The sequence below is a fragment of the Neolamprologus multifasciatus genome, chromosome 3 (assembly GCF_963576455.1).
Source record: "Neolamprologus multifasciatus chromosome 3, fNeoMul1.2, whole genome shotgun sequence".
In the NCBI taxonomy this organism is placed as follows: Eukaryota; Metazoa; Chordata; class Actinopteri; order Cichliformes; family Cichlidae; genus Neolamprologus; species Neolamprologus multifasciatus.
This window is the reverse complement of record NC_140441.1, coordinates 41132622-41148506: the sequence shown is the minus strand read 5'-3', so window position 1 is coordinate 41148506 and position 15885 is coordinate 41132622. Positions and strand designations below refer to the sequence as shown.

The 15885-nt window shown below is 42.7% G+C and overlaps 1 protein-coding gene across 2 annotated transcripts in view; it reads right to left on the bottom strand.

The window, feature by feature from the left end:
* Positions 1-1303: 1303 nt before the first annotated feature.
* Positions 1304-15885, bottom strand: part of tmem102 (transmembrane protein 102) — a 28813-nt gene continuing 14231 nt past the window's right edge. For both annotated transcript variants that reach the window (XM_085150716.1, XM_085150707.1), the window contains exons 3-6: positions 8287-8634; positions 7371-7564; positions 6901-7113; positions 1304-6062 (exon numbers count right to left, since the gene is read on the bottom strand). In XM_085150716.1, the coding sequence (XP_085006842.1) occupies positions 5463-6062; positions 6901-7113; positions 7371-7564; positions 8287-8634 (1355 nt within the window). In that variant the 3' untranslated portion in view covers positions 1304-5462. The remainder of the gene's footprint in view (positions 6063-6900; positions 7114-7370; positions 7565-8286; positions 8635-15885) is intronic.

Below are 15885 nucleotides of genomic sequence, written 5' to 3'. Positions count from 1 at the left end.
TGTGTTTGTACCAAAAACATCTGTGCCATCGTCACATAACTAATGACAGGCTATGGATAACATTCTCAAATGTCGCCCGGGGACAAAACCAAATTACTCATAATTATTTTCGTCAAATTACCCACCCGGCATCTGCACCCCAGGAAATAACCAACCACAGATGAAGAATTACACAAACTGTTGAGAAAGTTCAAGAGAGATTACATGAAGAAACTTAAAGAAGTTAAAATAGTGCAAATGTGTTAACCGTGTATTTTACAATATAAATAATAGTCAGTGTGTTTGATCGCTTAACATTATGGAAAAGCAAGAAAGCAAAAGAGAAAGTGAGAAAAAGAAAGGGAAAGCAACCGGGAAAGACAAGAAAGCAAAAGTAAGAGACCAGAGAAATATTCAAGCTAGAAATTAACAGACATGAAGGTGAACTATTCATTCAATTTCATCAGCCTTGTGCTGTTCGGTGGTCTTTTGGTAAATGGAAGAAGTTTGTAGATTTAGATTAGTTCTAGTTTTCTGAAGTAAACCTAGAATAAACCCAGTTCGAAGTTCGTTTAGGTTAATACTGCCATAACAATAATGATGAAGAAGAGTAAAGCTGGTGTATGAAACTCCAAGCAGTAACTTTTTCTCTCCTCAAAGCGAGGCTGTATGTAATCTGCTCCATTTGTTTGGTTGTTAGCAGTGTTGTGCGCACAAGTTGAAGATATCACATAAAAAAAATGTGTGGGGGGTTTATAATAAAGGGGTCCTAAAATATGTGTATTTATTTCTCTTCATTCATCTCTTACATGTTGTCAGTGTCTTTTACCAATAGATCTACAAGAATCTGTGTTGCTTAGGCTTCGAGGTTGACCTCTGACCTTTCGTCCAGAAAACAGAACTGACTTTGTTTCTGTGACTTGGATAAAGAACTTGACTGACATGTGGCTGCAAGGTTAGCACCAGTTTTAATCTGACATTCATCACGAGAGCGTACGGACGCTGACAGAATCCAACATCAGCTTGTTATCAGAGCAGCAGTGGGGCGGGTCTGTAGCGGCCTCGCTGTAAACGCTGTCCTGTGGTGCCCTCTGTTGGATTAAACGTGTGTTGCAGCCGATGTTAAAGCCTGCTGTCCTCTGTCAGACTAGTCACAGGGAAACAGAGCACTGTTTTATCCTTATAAAAATGATGCACACATAATCAAAGAACAGCACGTGGTAGCACTTTAAAAGTAATGTTTTATTTCATGCTAAAGCTTTAAGATCAATCAATATAAACCCCGAGAACATAAATGGTAATAAATAAAGCAAATCAGTCAGCATAGAGAGAAATAAAAACTTGCTTTTTCTTTTTAAAGAAAGAAAGAAAAAAATGGAGAAAGAACTCAAGTAATAACAGAGATATGAAATTCAATTTCTCAAACTGTGGACTGACTCACTACAGATGCTTATCTCAGTGCCTGAGCATAGAGCACACTACATCTGCTTAGATAACAGTGAAGGGTGACTGATCTCAAGTAGGGAACAAATTAGAAAGATATGGAGGATACATTCAAAAGTTTTAATAACCGAAAGTTTTTCTTTTAATTAAGAGAATAGCAAAGAGAAGACAGTGATGTGTTCAGGTGTTTCATTCCTGGAGAGCAGATAGTGACTCAAGCCCTCGTTTTTTACATCGACAATAAATCTACACACAGGCCGTTTGATTCGGGGGTGTTGTTTGCATATCTATGAATCAATACTAATACCCCAAAGATTTTATGTGTACAATTCAACAATTCAGGTAAAAACATTGATTGTTTCCAGTGTCTAGTAATCTCTAACTAGGCCTGTTAAGTTGTGACACGTTTTAGACTTCCAACACTCTCAGTCGGACGTCGAACGTACCGTTAACACATCTCTACGCTCCAATAAATAAACGCTGTGATCAAATCTTGTAGAGTCTGGGCAGCCATAATCCGGCCCATCTTGGAGAAAGTGCTGAAAACACCCAGTCCACCTTAACAGCTGAATACACACCATGCTGAGACATTCTGTACAGCCTCGACAACACACTTTGGTTTTCCTCAGGCTCACACACACACACACGCACACACATATTATTTTCTTTTAAAAATCATTCAGTAGTAAGTACACAATAGCTGACAGTGTAACACAGGACACCTGAAACATTCTAACCAGTAGTTTAAAATCAACCACCACCCTGATTTTTAAGGAGACTTGTACCGACTCGTGTGCTTGTTGTGTTTTGTACCCAACACTGAAAGCAGCATTGCAGTGTCGGGTCAACTAATTGAATCAAAATTTAGCCATGCAGTCTCAAATTCACTTAAGCAAAACAAACTCTCTCTAAATCCATGTAAGTGGAAGTGATCTGGATTTCCTTCTCGCTTCTGCTGCAGCGGCTTGTAATCAAATCAGCGAAGTGGCGCTGCAGGAGAGCGTCTGCTAACAGAGTAAACAGCGTGCTGGAGTGATACCAAGTATAAAGAGCTTTTTGTGTGTGTGTGTTTGGACCAGCAAGTTGCCAGAAGAAGTGGGATGAAGTTAAAAGGCCAACTTCAAATCACCTGCACCCACGGAGGGGGGAAATTACACAGGCACCATTTGGGTGTCTGTCTGCACCCTGCTGTCAGGTTCGTCTCTGAGTGAACACACACGTCGGCGCATATACAAGCACATGAAGCTCATTAAAAAAAGACTAGTCAAGCGGAGGAGACGCGACAATTACCAGAAGCAGTCAAGTCAAAAATAGCCTCCAAAAAAGACACTAAACTGTGTGTTTCCCCTACAGTACGTGAATGGATGTGCTTACACAATGTTTAAAAAGAAGAGATGTACTGGAGTATGTAGACTTAGTGTACTGTAGTGTACTGTAGTACACAAAGCGCCAAAAAAGAATGATCTATTTCTGCGTCCAAATTCTCCTTCGGTTCCCAAAAGTAAACACCTTTTAGGCAGCTTTGAGGGTTAAAACGGCCCAAATTCATTCAACTCCAATTAACTGTGTACAATCATGTGTAGCATCCAGGCGGTCATTAAAAAGATGACTTCCAAAGTTTAGTGAAGTTAGCTAGCTAGCTAGCTACTTGATGAAGTGTTCATAAAGTATACAACAGCTATAACTTTAAACAAAAAGGAGTGTTAATGAAGTCAGGCTGGCTGACTACAGAAGTGTTGTTATGCGAATATCAACACAGCAGCAAAGGCAATGAATTAGATGCTTTGGGGTGAGTATTTCTTATCCATAAAGTACAGAGGGGTACTTTATGGAGAAGTACAGCAGCGAGACGAGTGCCGTCATGCACAAAACTGACTAAATGGACCTGGAAACAGGGTCCATATGTCATCACACAACAAGCAGAGTATAGTTGCTGCTTTATAGTTACCTTTTGTATTCTCAGTTTTCTTAATCCCCTTTTAAAGTGCCTACCATAGCACTCAAAAGTCAAAACTGAAAAGCTTAAAGTTTTATGGATTTATCTAGAACTTACAGTGATAACTTAGCAGTACCAGCAATTTCTTAAATTCTTGAACTGCTTGAATTTTAGTTTATTCTCACACCAGCAAGTGAAATGGCAAAACTGAGCCACATCTTTGACACAAGCTGACTGACAGTCTCCCTCTCTTTTTTTTTACATTATTTTACTCTTTTTGACTTGAGAAAGGTAATGCTACAGATGCTAGCTGTGTGCCAGCTGTCTTAAATTAACAAAGTTAACAGATGCTTTTAGTTTTTAAGGGGAAAAAAAGCTTCCTTTTTTATAATCAAACAGTAGTTCATAATGTACATACCAGTTTCACTACCATAGTGAAGTAACTGTTGTGGCTCTGGAAGAGGCGGTGTACTACTGTAGCCAGCACGCTAACAGCTAAAAGCAAGCACCCAAGGCATGCTAGCACTAGTCAGTTACAATAGCTCACCCAGGTTGTTTCTCCTATCTTCTGCATCCTGTTGTTTTTGTTTGTGGGATATCATTTGATGCGCTCCAGTTCTACTAAAGCGGAGGGGGAAAAAATGGCTTCTAACAACTTGTTAACAGTCAGTCAGTAAGCAAGAAGTCGAGCGCTAATGAGATAAAACGTCTGGCACACTTTAGCTATCGACTCCTTTCTCATTATCGTTTGCATGAACAGTTTTCACTGTGACAGGGGAATAAAGTTAGAGGTGCAAAACAACTAAAGAGCTGCATAGCACACGTAAATCAACTTGAAACATTATCATTGCACTAATATGACTTATAGGAGTTTCATGGTAAATATCACTGCATGAAAACTGACAGTCGTCAGTTTTACTTTTATATTGGTATTGGAAAAAATGAAATTGCCTTTCTTTGCAGATTACCTACCAGAACGTAAAGGTTTTTCATTCATTTATTACATTTATTTTAAAGGCCCTGCTCCCTTTTCCCTACTCCTAGTTTCTTCTAATTATATATAGCTTTATGAGTTTTAAATCATAAACATTTTTGACTCCAACTTATAATTTCATATTTTGAAACCATTACTTTCTCAGACTGTCACCGTGCTCCGATCTTGTTCTGCTGTTTTGCACCTATTTATTTGATCCACTTTTTACACACATTTTAACTGTAATTTCAGGGCCACTTTTACCATTTTACATGCCGGTGTGAGACTTTCAAAGGATAAAAGGCAAACAAACATTCTGACCGTGTGGATTCGTCAGGTCAGACTAGACTAAGATGTCGACACATGTTAAAACGTGTTTGTTCTGCTCAAACGTAGCTCTTTGGTACATTCCATCACCCCATGAAATGTATTTGACATGAAACATTATAATCATAGACCTACAAAAACAGGGTCGTGCATACCTGAGAAAGATTTTTTTTAAAGTGAAGAGGAAAAAAGTCATAAATTGAGGCATGAGGGTCAAAAAAAAGGGCTAAAATATAGCTTAAAGAGAAAAGAGACTATAAAGACTCGGCAGTTCTCCTTACAACATTACATTCAGTTACATCAGCCACACCTTGTTTTTCCTTTCTAATTCAGCTATCGCCCACTCTGATCTGGAATAAAAAAGGGAGAAATGCACCAATCGTGGAGCTTCTCTCCCGCTGACTTCAGAAGTGTAAGTAATGGATGAAAACTCTTGGGCGAACATGTACACACACACACTTTGTGTTCATCTCCACTGGACTTATTTTTCGTGACTAAAGCCCGGCCCTTGTCTTCAGCACCAGCTGATAAGTCTTGTTAAGGCCAGCTCGTTAGGGGAGGGCCATATCCGTGGCAACAGCTTGGTGACATCATGTCCATTATGCAACGTCGTGTAAACTGGACGTTTTTTGTTTCGTTTTTTTCAGTAGTGAGAAATGAGTGTTTTTGGTTAAAGAGTCAGTCAAGCAGCACGGTTTCATCGCCGTACGATGGTCAAACAGGAGGCGTGTGCACAGCGTTCTTCAGTGTGTTTGTTAGCTAAACACACTTAATTCCATACGTCTTCCCTGCAGCGTGTCTGCGTCAGTAGAACTTGTCATCGATGCGGAAGTGTGGCCTGGTGACGTCATCGGGGTTGAGGAAGACGGATATGGATTTCCCAGGGTTCTCTGTGACCAGCTGCTGAAGCCGCTGCGCCAGCTTGTCCTCTGAAGGTGAGATGATGCCGTTGGCCGAGTGATGCCCAGGGGAGTTGTGGCCGTTAGTGCTTGCTGTCAGCTCCTTCTTCAGCTGGCCCGCCTGCTGGGCTTGGTCCAGAGCCGCCCGCAGGTGCTCGCTGGGATCCGAGCGCACGTGGGCCAATTTCCTGGCGACAAGGAGTGCCTGGCTGTCTGTCAGATGCTCTAACATGTTGCATTGGGGCAGGAAGTAATTTGGGCAGTTTTTACCCAGGATGCAATGAGCCAGATCGTCCAGGAGTCCCAGGAGGAGGCGGCCGGGTGTGTCGGTGTCCGGGCAGGACAGGTAGGCAGAAGGAAGTCGGTCACAGGCCCAGAAGAGAAGGGTGCGCAGGTGGTAGAGGCTGAGGCCTGTTCGTGGACGGGCCAGGATACGAGATAGGATGGCCTTGGCTGCTTGGAACGCCTGGGCCATGGGGAAGGGGATGCACTTCTTCAGCTGAACCTGTAACAGAAGAAACAAAAGCCAATAAGTGACCAGTTAGTAGGAAAGAGTGCAGGGAGCTGCTGTTGATTTTTACTTAGATTCCTCATTTAAGTGCACTTGTTTCTCTCTAATTTATCGCCTCTACAGTCTAGTTTGGTCGTGCTAGCTTCTTTCAATAGTTTCTTTCTGTTACCAGACGTCCACGTATGGCTGTGTGTGTTTTAGAGAGGTGGTGAGAGATGGAGTAGAGCACACAGAGAACGAGCAGAAGGCAACGCAGCCTCACTCGAGTTGATCTCAACGTGTCAGCTGGCAACAAAAGTTTCCCACAGAGAGAGATGCTGACCTGTCCACACCGCAATAGAGCGACTTACATAGATAGACTTGCAGTGACTCTTTCTGTCAGAGAGTGTCACAGGCTGCTTTATGATTACATATGATGTTGCTATTTTTAAGTCCTCTTTGTAGAGTCAGCATATTTTCACTTCTGAAACTCACTTTGAGGCATCAGTTTTCTGTCTCCAAAACAAGTCAGGGTTAAGTAACACATCATCTTTGCCTCACCTGTCGTCATGTGTGGAAGAGCTGCCTTAAAATCACCAGCACTGAATCAGCGAGCAGAAAGGATGCAAAATAATTCTCATTTTTCAAAAGTAAAAATACCTATAAGTGCTAAAAATGCTACATTTTCTTTATCCTTGTGTTACACACAAAGATTATGAAGAGTATTATCAATAAGAGTATCAATAAAATTATACCCAATTTTGCAAATAAGAGTGAAATAAAAATGGGGCTTAAATAAAAAAAGAACATTGGAAACAAAGAAAATTGTTACTACGGTAACAATCTCCCTCACCTCGCTGCGTGAGAACGCCAGTCTCCACTCTCTGTCAGGCCGACCACCCAGCGGGGAGCAGCAGGGCAGCAGATAGAAGCCAGATATGGCCTCCTCCTCTGTGATTTTACCATCCCAGAAGTGGTTGGCAGTCAGCCAGCCTTGGGCCACAGCGGGCCAGCCTCGAAACGACACCACCGGCAGAAGGTCGTACAGCACCCGGCTCGAGCCTGCCTGCAGGAAGGAGAGTGTGGAGGAATATTAAAATGTCACACACTTGGTGCTGAATTACAAACAGGGCGTGAAAAAAATTATTTTAACATTTGACTACAATCCTCTGCCATATTGATTTCACTCCACATAAATGTCCCATGAATAGCAGCAATTTTCACACAGCTGCAAAGTTAAACAGCCCTGATGTTCGTTATCGACTGAGGCGTAAAGAGGGCTTCAGTTTATCACCGTTTTGGAAAGAAGAGCCGAAGCTGTACCTGCAGGATAATAGTAGTGAGGGGTCCGTTTCTCTCCAGGCGGTCTGGGGTGGGGATGCCTCTTTGGGGGCTGCGCCTCAGCTCCTCTACAGCCTCGCTCACGACCCCCCAGAACCAGTCCGTCACCAGGGCGGGAGAGAAGTAGCATCCATCCAGAGACTGAGGGGAGCCCAGGGAGGGGATGGAGCCTTTACCTGAGCGGGGAAGGGATGGAGTGAGGCAGGATGAGTCACTGCTTCTATACATTTATCTCACAGCGTGCAGTCACAGAGCCCGAAGATCTCACATTCATCACTTCAGGTGCTTAGCCAGAACCCCACAACACCTGAAAGACCGTTGTTATTCTGTTTTCTGTACTTCTTGTTCACTTTACTCGAGACGCTGCGCTCTGCAGCCTGCTACAGTAATCTTGTGGGGCTGTTTATACACACTAAAAAAGTAGGACGCTCAATACATCACATATTTACGGCGCCAAAGTTTCAGACAAATACCCCGGGCACGCTAATGGCCCGTTCCCACTGAACGCGTCATTTGCCACATAAAAATCGCGGGCAAATTAAAAACTACTGCAGCCGCTGAAACTGCTCCCACAGGACGTGCATAAGTCGCAACATCATTGGGAGCAGGCCTCAAGGCTGTAAACTTCATTAAATAGATTTAATTGATCTTCCGCTGTTTACGTGTTTCCCCTTTATTTTCTCTGTGCTACAGTGTAAACTGTGACCTAAAGGATGAGAGAGGCTGAGACGTGAGTAAAAAAGGTGTTACGCTCGTAAACGCTCAGTTTATTTAAAATTGTATCACAACACCGTGCATCAAGTTATGAGAGACATGACTCACACACAGTCCTCCTCTCCGTCTAGGAAATTCTCCATCCCAGTTTCATCTCTGAATATCCTTTTTTTTTGCAACTCACCCATTTCCCCCTCCTCCTCCTCCTCCTCCTCCTCCTCCTCAATGGGATGCCCGTTCTCCTCCTGGCAGCAGATGTTCCAGCGGGACAGGATGCTGGAGTCACAGAGGCGAAGGCTGAGCCACGAGTGACAGGGCGGGGAGTGTCTCATGTCCAGAGTGACTGGCTGGTTGCGGTCGTGAAGCTTAAGGGCGGGCACCAACAGGGTGAAATCCAGGTCAAAGTCGGCCCCTTTGGCGTAGTCCCCAAGATCCTCGGGGTTGAGGTCCAAGACGCCCTCACGGGCCCCGCCGGAGAGCAGCAGGTACTCGTTGGCCACCGGGAGGCGCTGGTCCACTTTCTGAACTAAGCCTAGAATTATTGAGCAAGAGGAAGAGAAGCTAATTAAATAGGTCCTGCTCTTCTTTTCCTTGTTCTCTGTCAGATTTCATTACACTTGTAGATGCTCACAGATGTGTGAGTTTGTCATAGAGTCCTGCATGAGCACTGCACTAGACCCTAATGAACAATTCAGTGCTTACATGTCGGACTGAAAAATCTCAATCCCAGCTACACAAACATGAAGAATAAACAGACTGACACAAACAAAGATCCTTTTATACATCTCCAGGTAACGAGCTAAAGAAAAAAGGATAAATGTTTTATAGTTTTGTTAGCTAAGTGCATATATAAGATGAAGGTGGGGTGATAAATATCAGTAATCAGATGATCATCTCATTATATCCTCATTGTATTTTAGTCCTGGCTGCATCAGGAGTGATAAAAAGAATTCCTCACTCTGTTATTTGGACAGTTTATACGAGAGAAACTCGAGCCCTCAAATCCCTTTATGGCTACTTAGCTGTGCTGTATATGTTACAGGCTCCAGGCCCCTGGGAGCTGCAGTGCTGGAGTCAACTAAATTATGTTTTGCCAGCTTTAAAGTGCAACTGAGAAAGCCTTGATCATACAGCCAAAACTGCACTGGTGTGAAGCTCCCTGCCAGCTACTATAGGTCAAAGGTAAAGCACAAATATTTCAAAAACACTTTGCAGGGAAGAGATTGTTAGAGGTTGAACCTGAGAGTGTTTATCCCCACAGGGCAGTAAAGCAGGTGGAGATAGCTGCAACGGGGGCATCAGACCAAGCCGGCAGGCCATGGGTGGGGGCGCAAAGCTCCTAATGTGATCCTCTCATCCTGTTACATGGGTACAAAACCTCAGTGGTATGTGATGTTTTCACGTAGAGCCATGTGTGCACATGTACCTGTGTGCAAGGCAAATATCTAGATTACTCTACGCATTAACACCGGTATATGACCGGTGCCTGGTACAAGCAGAGACCCAAAGACACAGGACAGATGTCATATCAGAAAAGTTGGACAGCTGCAGTGACAATATTAGCTAAGTTTACCAACTTTCCCTCTGAAAACTACAATATTATTTGACAATTATAGAATATAATTTATACACAAAAAGAAATTGTGCTTAATCTATAAAGTATTTCAAACTGATAAAGCAAAAACATCGACTCATTTTCCAATCAGCTTCATTCAGCTGGCAGCAGCAGCTTCATACACAGACAGACAGAACATGAGTCTAATGTAAGAATAGAATCAGCAACACTTTAACAACAATAGTGAAAGTAACTTAACAATGTAACTTTTGTGCCATCTACACAATATTGTCACATAATAAAACTCCCCCAAAACAATTAAATGAAACTCCCACACACTGTCGCTAATACATTTATTAAAAAATTACAACACTTCTGTCCTGTTTACCTTCATCAGGTACCTGATTAGAATATAATGGCCTAAATTTATTACCAGGAAGTGTGTGGGAGTTTCACTTAATTGCCTTTTGGGGAATTTTTCTTCCAACGCACCTACAACATATTCTGAAATTTAAAAATATTTTCTATTGTGGATCTTGTACACTTAGTTTTTTGAGCAGCTACTTAAAACCTGGCTTTTCCACCACGTAACCGCACCAGGAGTTTCCATCTACAGTTTGATCTTCCCGTCATAACGAGTGAGTACTCCAGCGACGCTTGGTGGAGTGATTTATTTACACACATCATGATCTGCTATTATATATGATGCATTTCTGCATAAGTGTGTTATTTCCACCTTAAGCAGAAACAGTTTTCCTGCACATTTTATGAAGTGCAGCGCTTTGGTGGAGGTTGTTGAAATAGTGCCCTTTTTACTAAATTATTGGAGATGGCCACGCAGCTCTCAGTTTAAGACATGCCTGGGCTCGTCTAGTTGTTGTGTGGACAAGTGAATGCAAATGCATACATAAAAATGTATTATTATCACAGGCAGCATCATACGGCGGAGCCCTAGAGATAAGCCTACGGTGCCCCCGAGAGGTCAAATGGACTGGAAAAAATACACAGCAGCAATGAGAAAAAAAGCACAAAAAAAGCACATTAAAAGTTGAATAAAACACTACAAAAATACTTACTACATTATCGTGTCCCCAGAAATGTGTCCGTTGTGGTTTTTGCTTTAAAAAAAACCAAACAACTATCTGTTTGACGTCTCACAGCCACCGTATCAGCCAAACGATGAAGCTTATAATTCGCTAACAAAAAGTGGTATAAAGAAAGCTTTTCTTAGGTCTTCCAGTGATATAACCTGTTAAATTTAATGTGGTTTATCTGGCTGGTTTCCTAGTAAAAATTAAAAGAATCGTGTCATATAAATAATAAATATAGAAACAGCAGGAACAGCTGATGAGAACCAATGCAGCAGCAGCATCACCACCACATGCTGTGTGCTACTTTACATGAAAAAGGCCAAAGAGTTAGATTAACTATAAAGTATTAACAAAACTGGCTGGAAACTGGAGGAAAAATGAACATGGGACCAGCGTGTGAGTCAAAGTCAAAACTGCTGATGAGGATCTCTCTGGTGATTTGCTTTGAGAAGTAGGAGGGGAAAAAAGAAAGCACCACAGGGTGAGCTGTCGATGAGAAGAAGGAAAGCAGGAAGTACGTGACAGCTCGTCTTTAGATCTTCACATTTCTCAGCAGAATCGGCCCATCTAACTCTACGAGCTCCATTCGTTCTCTGACTAGACAAGTGCCGCTCACTCCTAAGACAGATGCTCCTGTTGGACTTTATGTAAAACACTCAAAGTCCTCTGCATCTCCAGCCGCCCTCAGCCTTCCTAAAGGTGATAGCGTTACTAGTTTTAAACAGGTAATTCAGTAATCTAGTCTGTTTATCAGCCATCTTGACAGAGGAGTTTTCCAGCACTTAACCTGTAACAGTGGATCTTCAGCAAACATCCTGCTAACAGAAACCTCATATTGTTGTAGCCAACTGATGATACCATACGGGGGTCAAGCATTGGTCCATGGTGCTCGCTACAGTGCAAAACACACCATCAACTGACATGCACCCATCAGGCGTAACATTATTGAGAACTCTGAAACTTTGCCTGCCATCCATGTGGATGCTACTTGGACACACATCACGTATGTACATGGTTGAAGACCATGTAACTTTTTCATGGCAGCGGTATTCAATGATGGCTGTGGCCTCTTTTAATATGATAATGTGCTCTACCATAAAGCAAAAATGGTTTAAGAGTGATTTAAGAAGCACAACAATTATTTTGAGGTGTTGATTTGGCCTCCAAATTTCCCAGATCTCAATCCAATTGAGCATGTGTGGGATGAGCTGGAAAAACCTGTCTGATCCAAAGAAGTCCCACCTCAAGACTTAGACAGGACTTAAAGAATCTGTTGCTAACATCTTGGTGTCAGGTAGGACAGCAAACCTTCAGGGAGCCAATGCCTTAACGTAGGGGTGCAGGACACCGACGTCCTCAAGGGTCGATGTCCTGCAGGTTTTAGATGTGTCCTTGATCCAATAGGGCTAATTTAAATGGCTAAATTACCTCCTCAACATGTCTTGAAGTTCTCCAGAGGTCTGAGGCCTAATCACTCGATTCAGGTGTGTTGACCCAGGGTGATCTCTAAAACCTGCAGGGCATTGGCCCTTGAGTCCTGGAGTTGCCCCACCCCTGCCTTAACGGGTCGGGGATGTTTTGGCATCAAAAGAGTGGCTGACACAATATTAGCCAGGCAGTTATAACAGTGGGCACAGTGTGACCAAGTGATTATCAGAACTTCAAACCTGAAAAGACAGAAAGAGACAGGGGGAAAGGGTAGAAATGGTAAATGGGCAGATCAAAGTGAAGAAGAAATAGAAAAGACAGTGTCAGAGACGCCAGCCAAAGGGCAAAAAGTTTGAAGCTCCAGCTCCTCTGATTTGTTTGGTTTTATCTGCCACTGATAAAATGGGTCAAATAGGCGAGGAGGAGGAAAAGAGTGATGAAGAAAAAAAAGAATAAAAAGCATCTTATCTCTCCAGCTTCGCTTAGAGACCAGAGCACAGAGGAGAAACTGCATCAATTAGTGAGGACTCTTCAGTCTCCACGCTGGATGTGGGAAGTTTGAGGTTGTTCCAAAGAACACAGTCGACTTTTTAATACCAAACTCTCAAATCGACAGTCGCACGCTGCTTCGCTGGGCATCTGCCAGTGAACATGCGGGCACACGTGACTCGCACAACACACTGTGATGTGTGAGTCTATAGGCGAGCACACACGGCTGAGAATAGAACTGAAATGGAGACAGTCTCGGCTGGTTTCACAGCCACGGATTAACCCTAATCCTGTAAGAAATGTCTTTGAATGCAGATTTCTATTAAAGGAAAATTTTCCCGTTAAGAGCTATTTCTACTCTAGACTCAATTCTAGGTCTGTGAAATGACTATTTGATAGCAGTTAGCTTCCCCTACATGTCCAACTTGTCTGACTGATGTTATTAGCATGTAACTGTCAACTTGCCCCCATCTAACTGAGCACTGATGGCAGACTGGCTCCCTCTTATGGTCAAAGCCCCTTTTGAAGTGTGCTGTGAGTGGTTGCAGACAGGTCCCCATCTTAGAAGCAACCACTTCAACCTCAGTCTCCAACCACTGTTGTCCCCAGTGTTTCCATTAGCACACTTTTAGAGGGTTTTACATTTGACCAGTGTTACTACATACAAGTATAGTATTTGCCTTTGTGAGCACTAAAGTTACATTTAAAAGAATACTTCAAAATAAGCCCAAAGGAGTGCCTGGAGGCTTTTCAATATGGCTGCCAAGTGGCAGCTTCTAGACCGGGGATGGGGAACTCCAGGCCTCAAGGGCCGGTGTCCTGCAGGTTTTAGATGCGTCCTTGATCCAACACAGCTTATTTATATGGCTAAATTACCTCCTCAACATGTGTTGAAGTTCTCCAGAGGCCTGGTAATTAACTAATCACCCAGGGTGATCTCTAAAACCTGCAGGACACCGGCCCTTGAGGCCTAGAGTTCCCCGCCCCTGTTCTAGAGGGACGTGAGCCCAAACGAAACTGAATGAAAGAAAATAAACTAGCGTGAAAAAGCAGAGGTCCACTTTTGATCATGATAAAAGAGGCTTAGGTGAAACATGATTTAAACTTGGAGATTCAAATGCATGCATGCAGATGTGCTTACTTTAACAATACATTCAGCAGGGCAGGGTACCACTTTCAATCAGGTTCCTGCCTAAAAAGTAGAATAAATATCATGACTATTTCATTTTATTCTTTTTTAAACACACAAACTAATTTACTAGGATTTCAAAATCAATAGCCATTTATTTATATTACGACTCCATTCTGTCATTGTCATCTGTCTTTGTCGACAACTGAACACATCAGCACGTAATATGAGTGCAAATTGATCGACTTGCATCAGTGCACTGTGGACTTACGTGCTAAACAGACCAATTAAAATATGAGATATCTCGATTTGAAATGAAGCAAAGTTCAAGCCAAAGTTTTCAAAGTGTACAGCGTTAGAGAGTGAAGACACATTCAGAGTCGTCTTTACGAGAAATACTCTTCTCTGCGTTACACAATGGTGCATTCAGGTGTCAGAACAAAGCTACAGTACAAAGAGATGCTGCTGAGAGAGCCTCCCCGAAGCAGAGCGCAGGCAACATGGGAACGACATCCTTTGTATAGCTCTACAAATCTCTCTGGAAAATGTGATTCCTCTAAATAAACCGAGGATTCCTACATGAACCTGACTGCACTAACAACTGAGATGTAGGTAACGCTAATAATACCATCCGCACACATTTATTTTTAACGCTTATTTATCTGCAAGAACATTTCATTTGTGACATTCCTCATTAAAGGACTTCCTGTTTCCAGCACTATTGTACACGTGGATACAGCCCTAAGGAACGCTGACACTTAAACCATTACTGATTGCTAGTACATTAAACCATGACATAAACATGTAATTACACCATTAGCTTGTTTAATCACTGTATTCACATCAAACCAGCCAATTTCAACTGTGAATGCTTCTGGGAGATTAACTAATGAGGTACATCCAAGTTCTTATTTCAGGCCATCTTTGTGCAGTAGTGGGAGGGGATGTCATTTGTCTCAGAAAGTGATGGGTTTTTTTCTGAGAATCCACCTCTGCGTGACCTCTCTGTTATTCCAGACAATAAAATTCTAATACTGCTGCAGAGCGCGCCATGAAAATCATTTTAAAAGCAGCCACATCCCGCAAGGAGCAATTCAGTCCGTTACAAATGACTCCTGACTAATATAGTCTCAACCTGGATGTTATCTGTGCTTTTCAACTGCTGCTTCTCGCAGCCTCACCTCGCACGCTAATAGCCGGATTAATCCGAGACAACCCCGCCGCTGAAAGGTGAGCCATTCTGACGCCGCGCTGTTTATGAATTCATATCGAGTCAGGAGATTAGCTCCAAAATAGGGCTTTCAGAAGGAGAGGAATTGAGAAGTTCCAATTTAATCTGATTGGAGGGGATGTCTCACATCACTGAGCCAGGTGTTTAGTGTGTGTGTGTGTGAGAGAGAGAGAAAATGTGATTAATAGGAGCAAGAAACAGGGCTAAGAGTGACAGCAGACATGGTGTGTCTGAAACCACCTGCAGAGAGAGGGGATGCAAGAAGCTGTCAGTGTGTTCCAGCTCCACATTGCTGCTTTGATGCCAGTTACTTTGTGATATGATGTTCCACTAAATGACAGGCAATTATTGCCAAGGGGGAAAAAAGCCAGGCTGCAGTTTTACTTTTACGTTTTAGAGAAGCAGTGAGGCTCATTTGTTTGAGGAGCCACATAAAGATGATGCATTTCAATAAAACGGGCCAAAAGAGGTGGCGCAAATTCTCCTCGGTCATCAATTCAGTGTCACAAAAGAGCCCCGTGTAACATCCAGAGAGCCATTGTTACTAATTAATGATACCCACGGCAGTTAAGCGAACTGTAATCAGCATTCAGCACCTCACAGATCAGGGCTGAGCTCTATGCAGAAGACAGTGCGCTATCATGTATCAGATATAGGGTTCTAGCTAAATTACAGCTAACTGGCTAACTGCCCGCATGTTGATTATTGCTGTTTTAGACAAGTCAGTCATCACACGAGTGACTGTTAAATAAAAAATGAGTTTGTTAGCAGCAATTACCATTGAGATAATGTTACTTACCCACCCTGAACAAGTCTGGCAGTGGTTAGTTTATAAAATGAGCCAATAAAATAACTAAAAT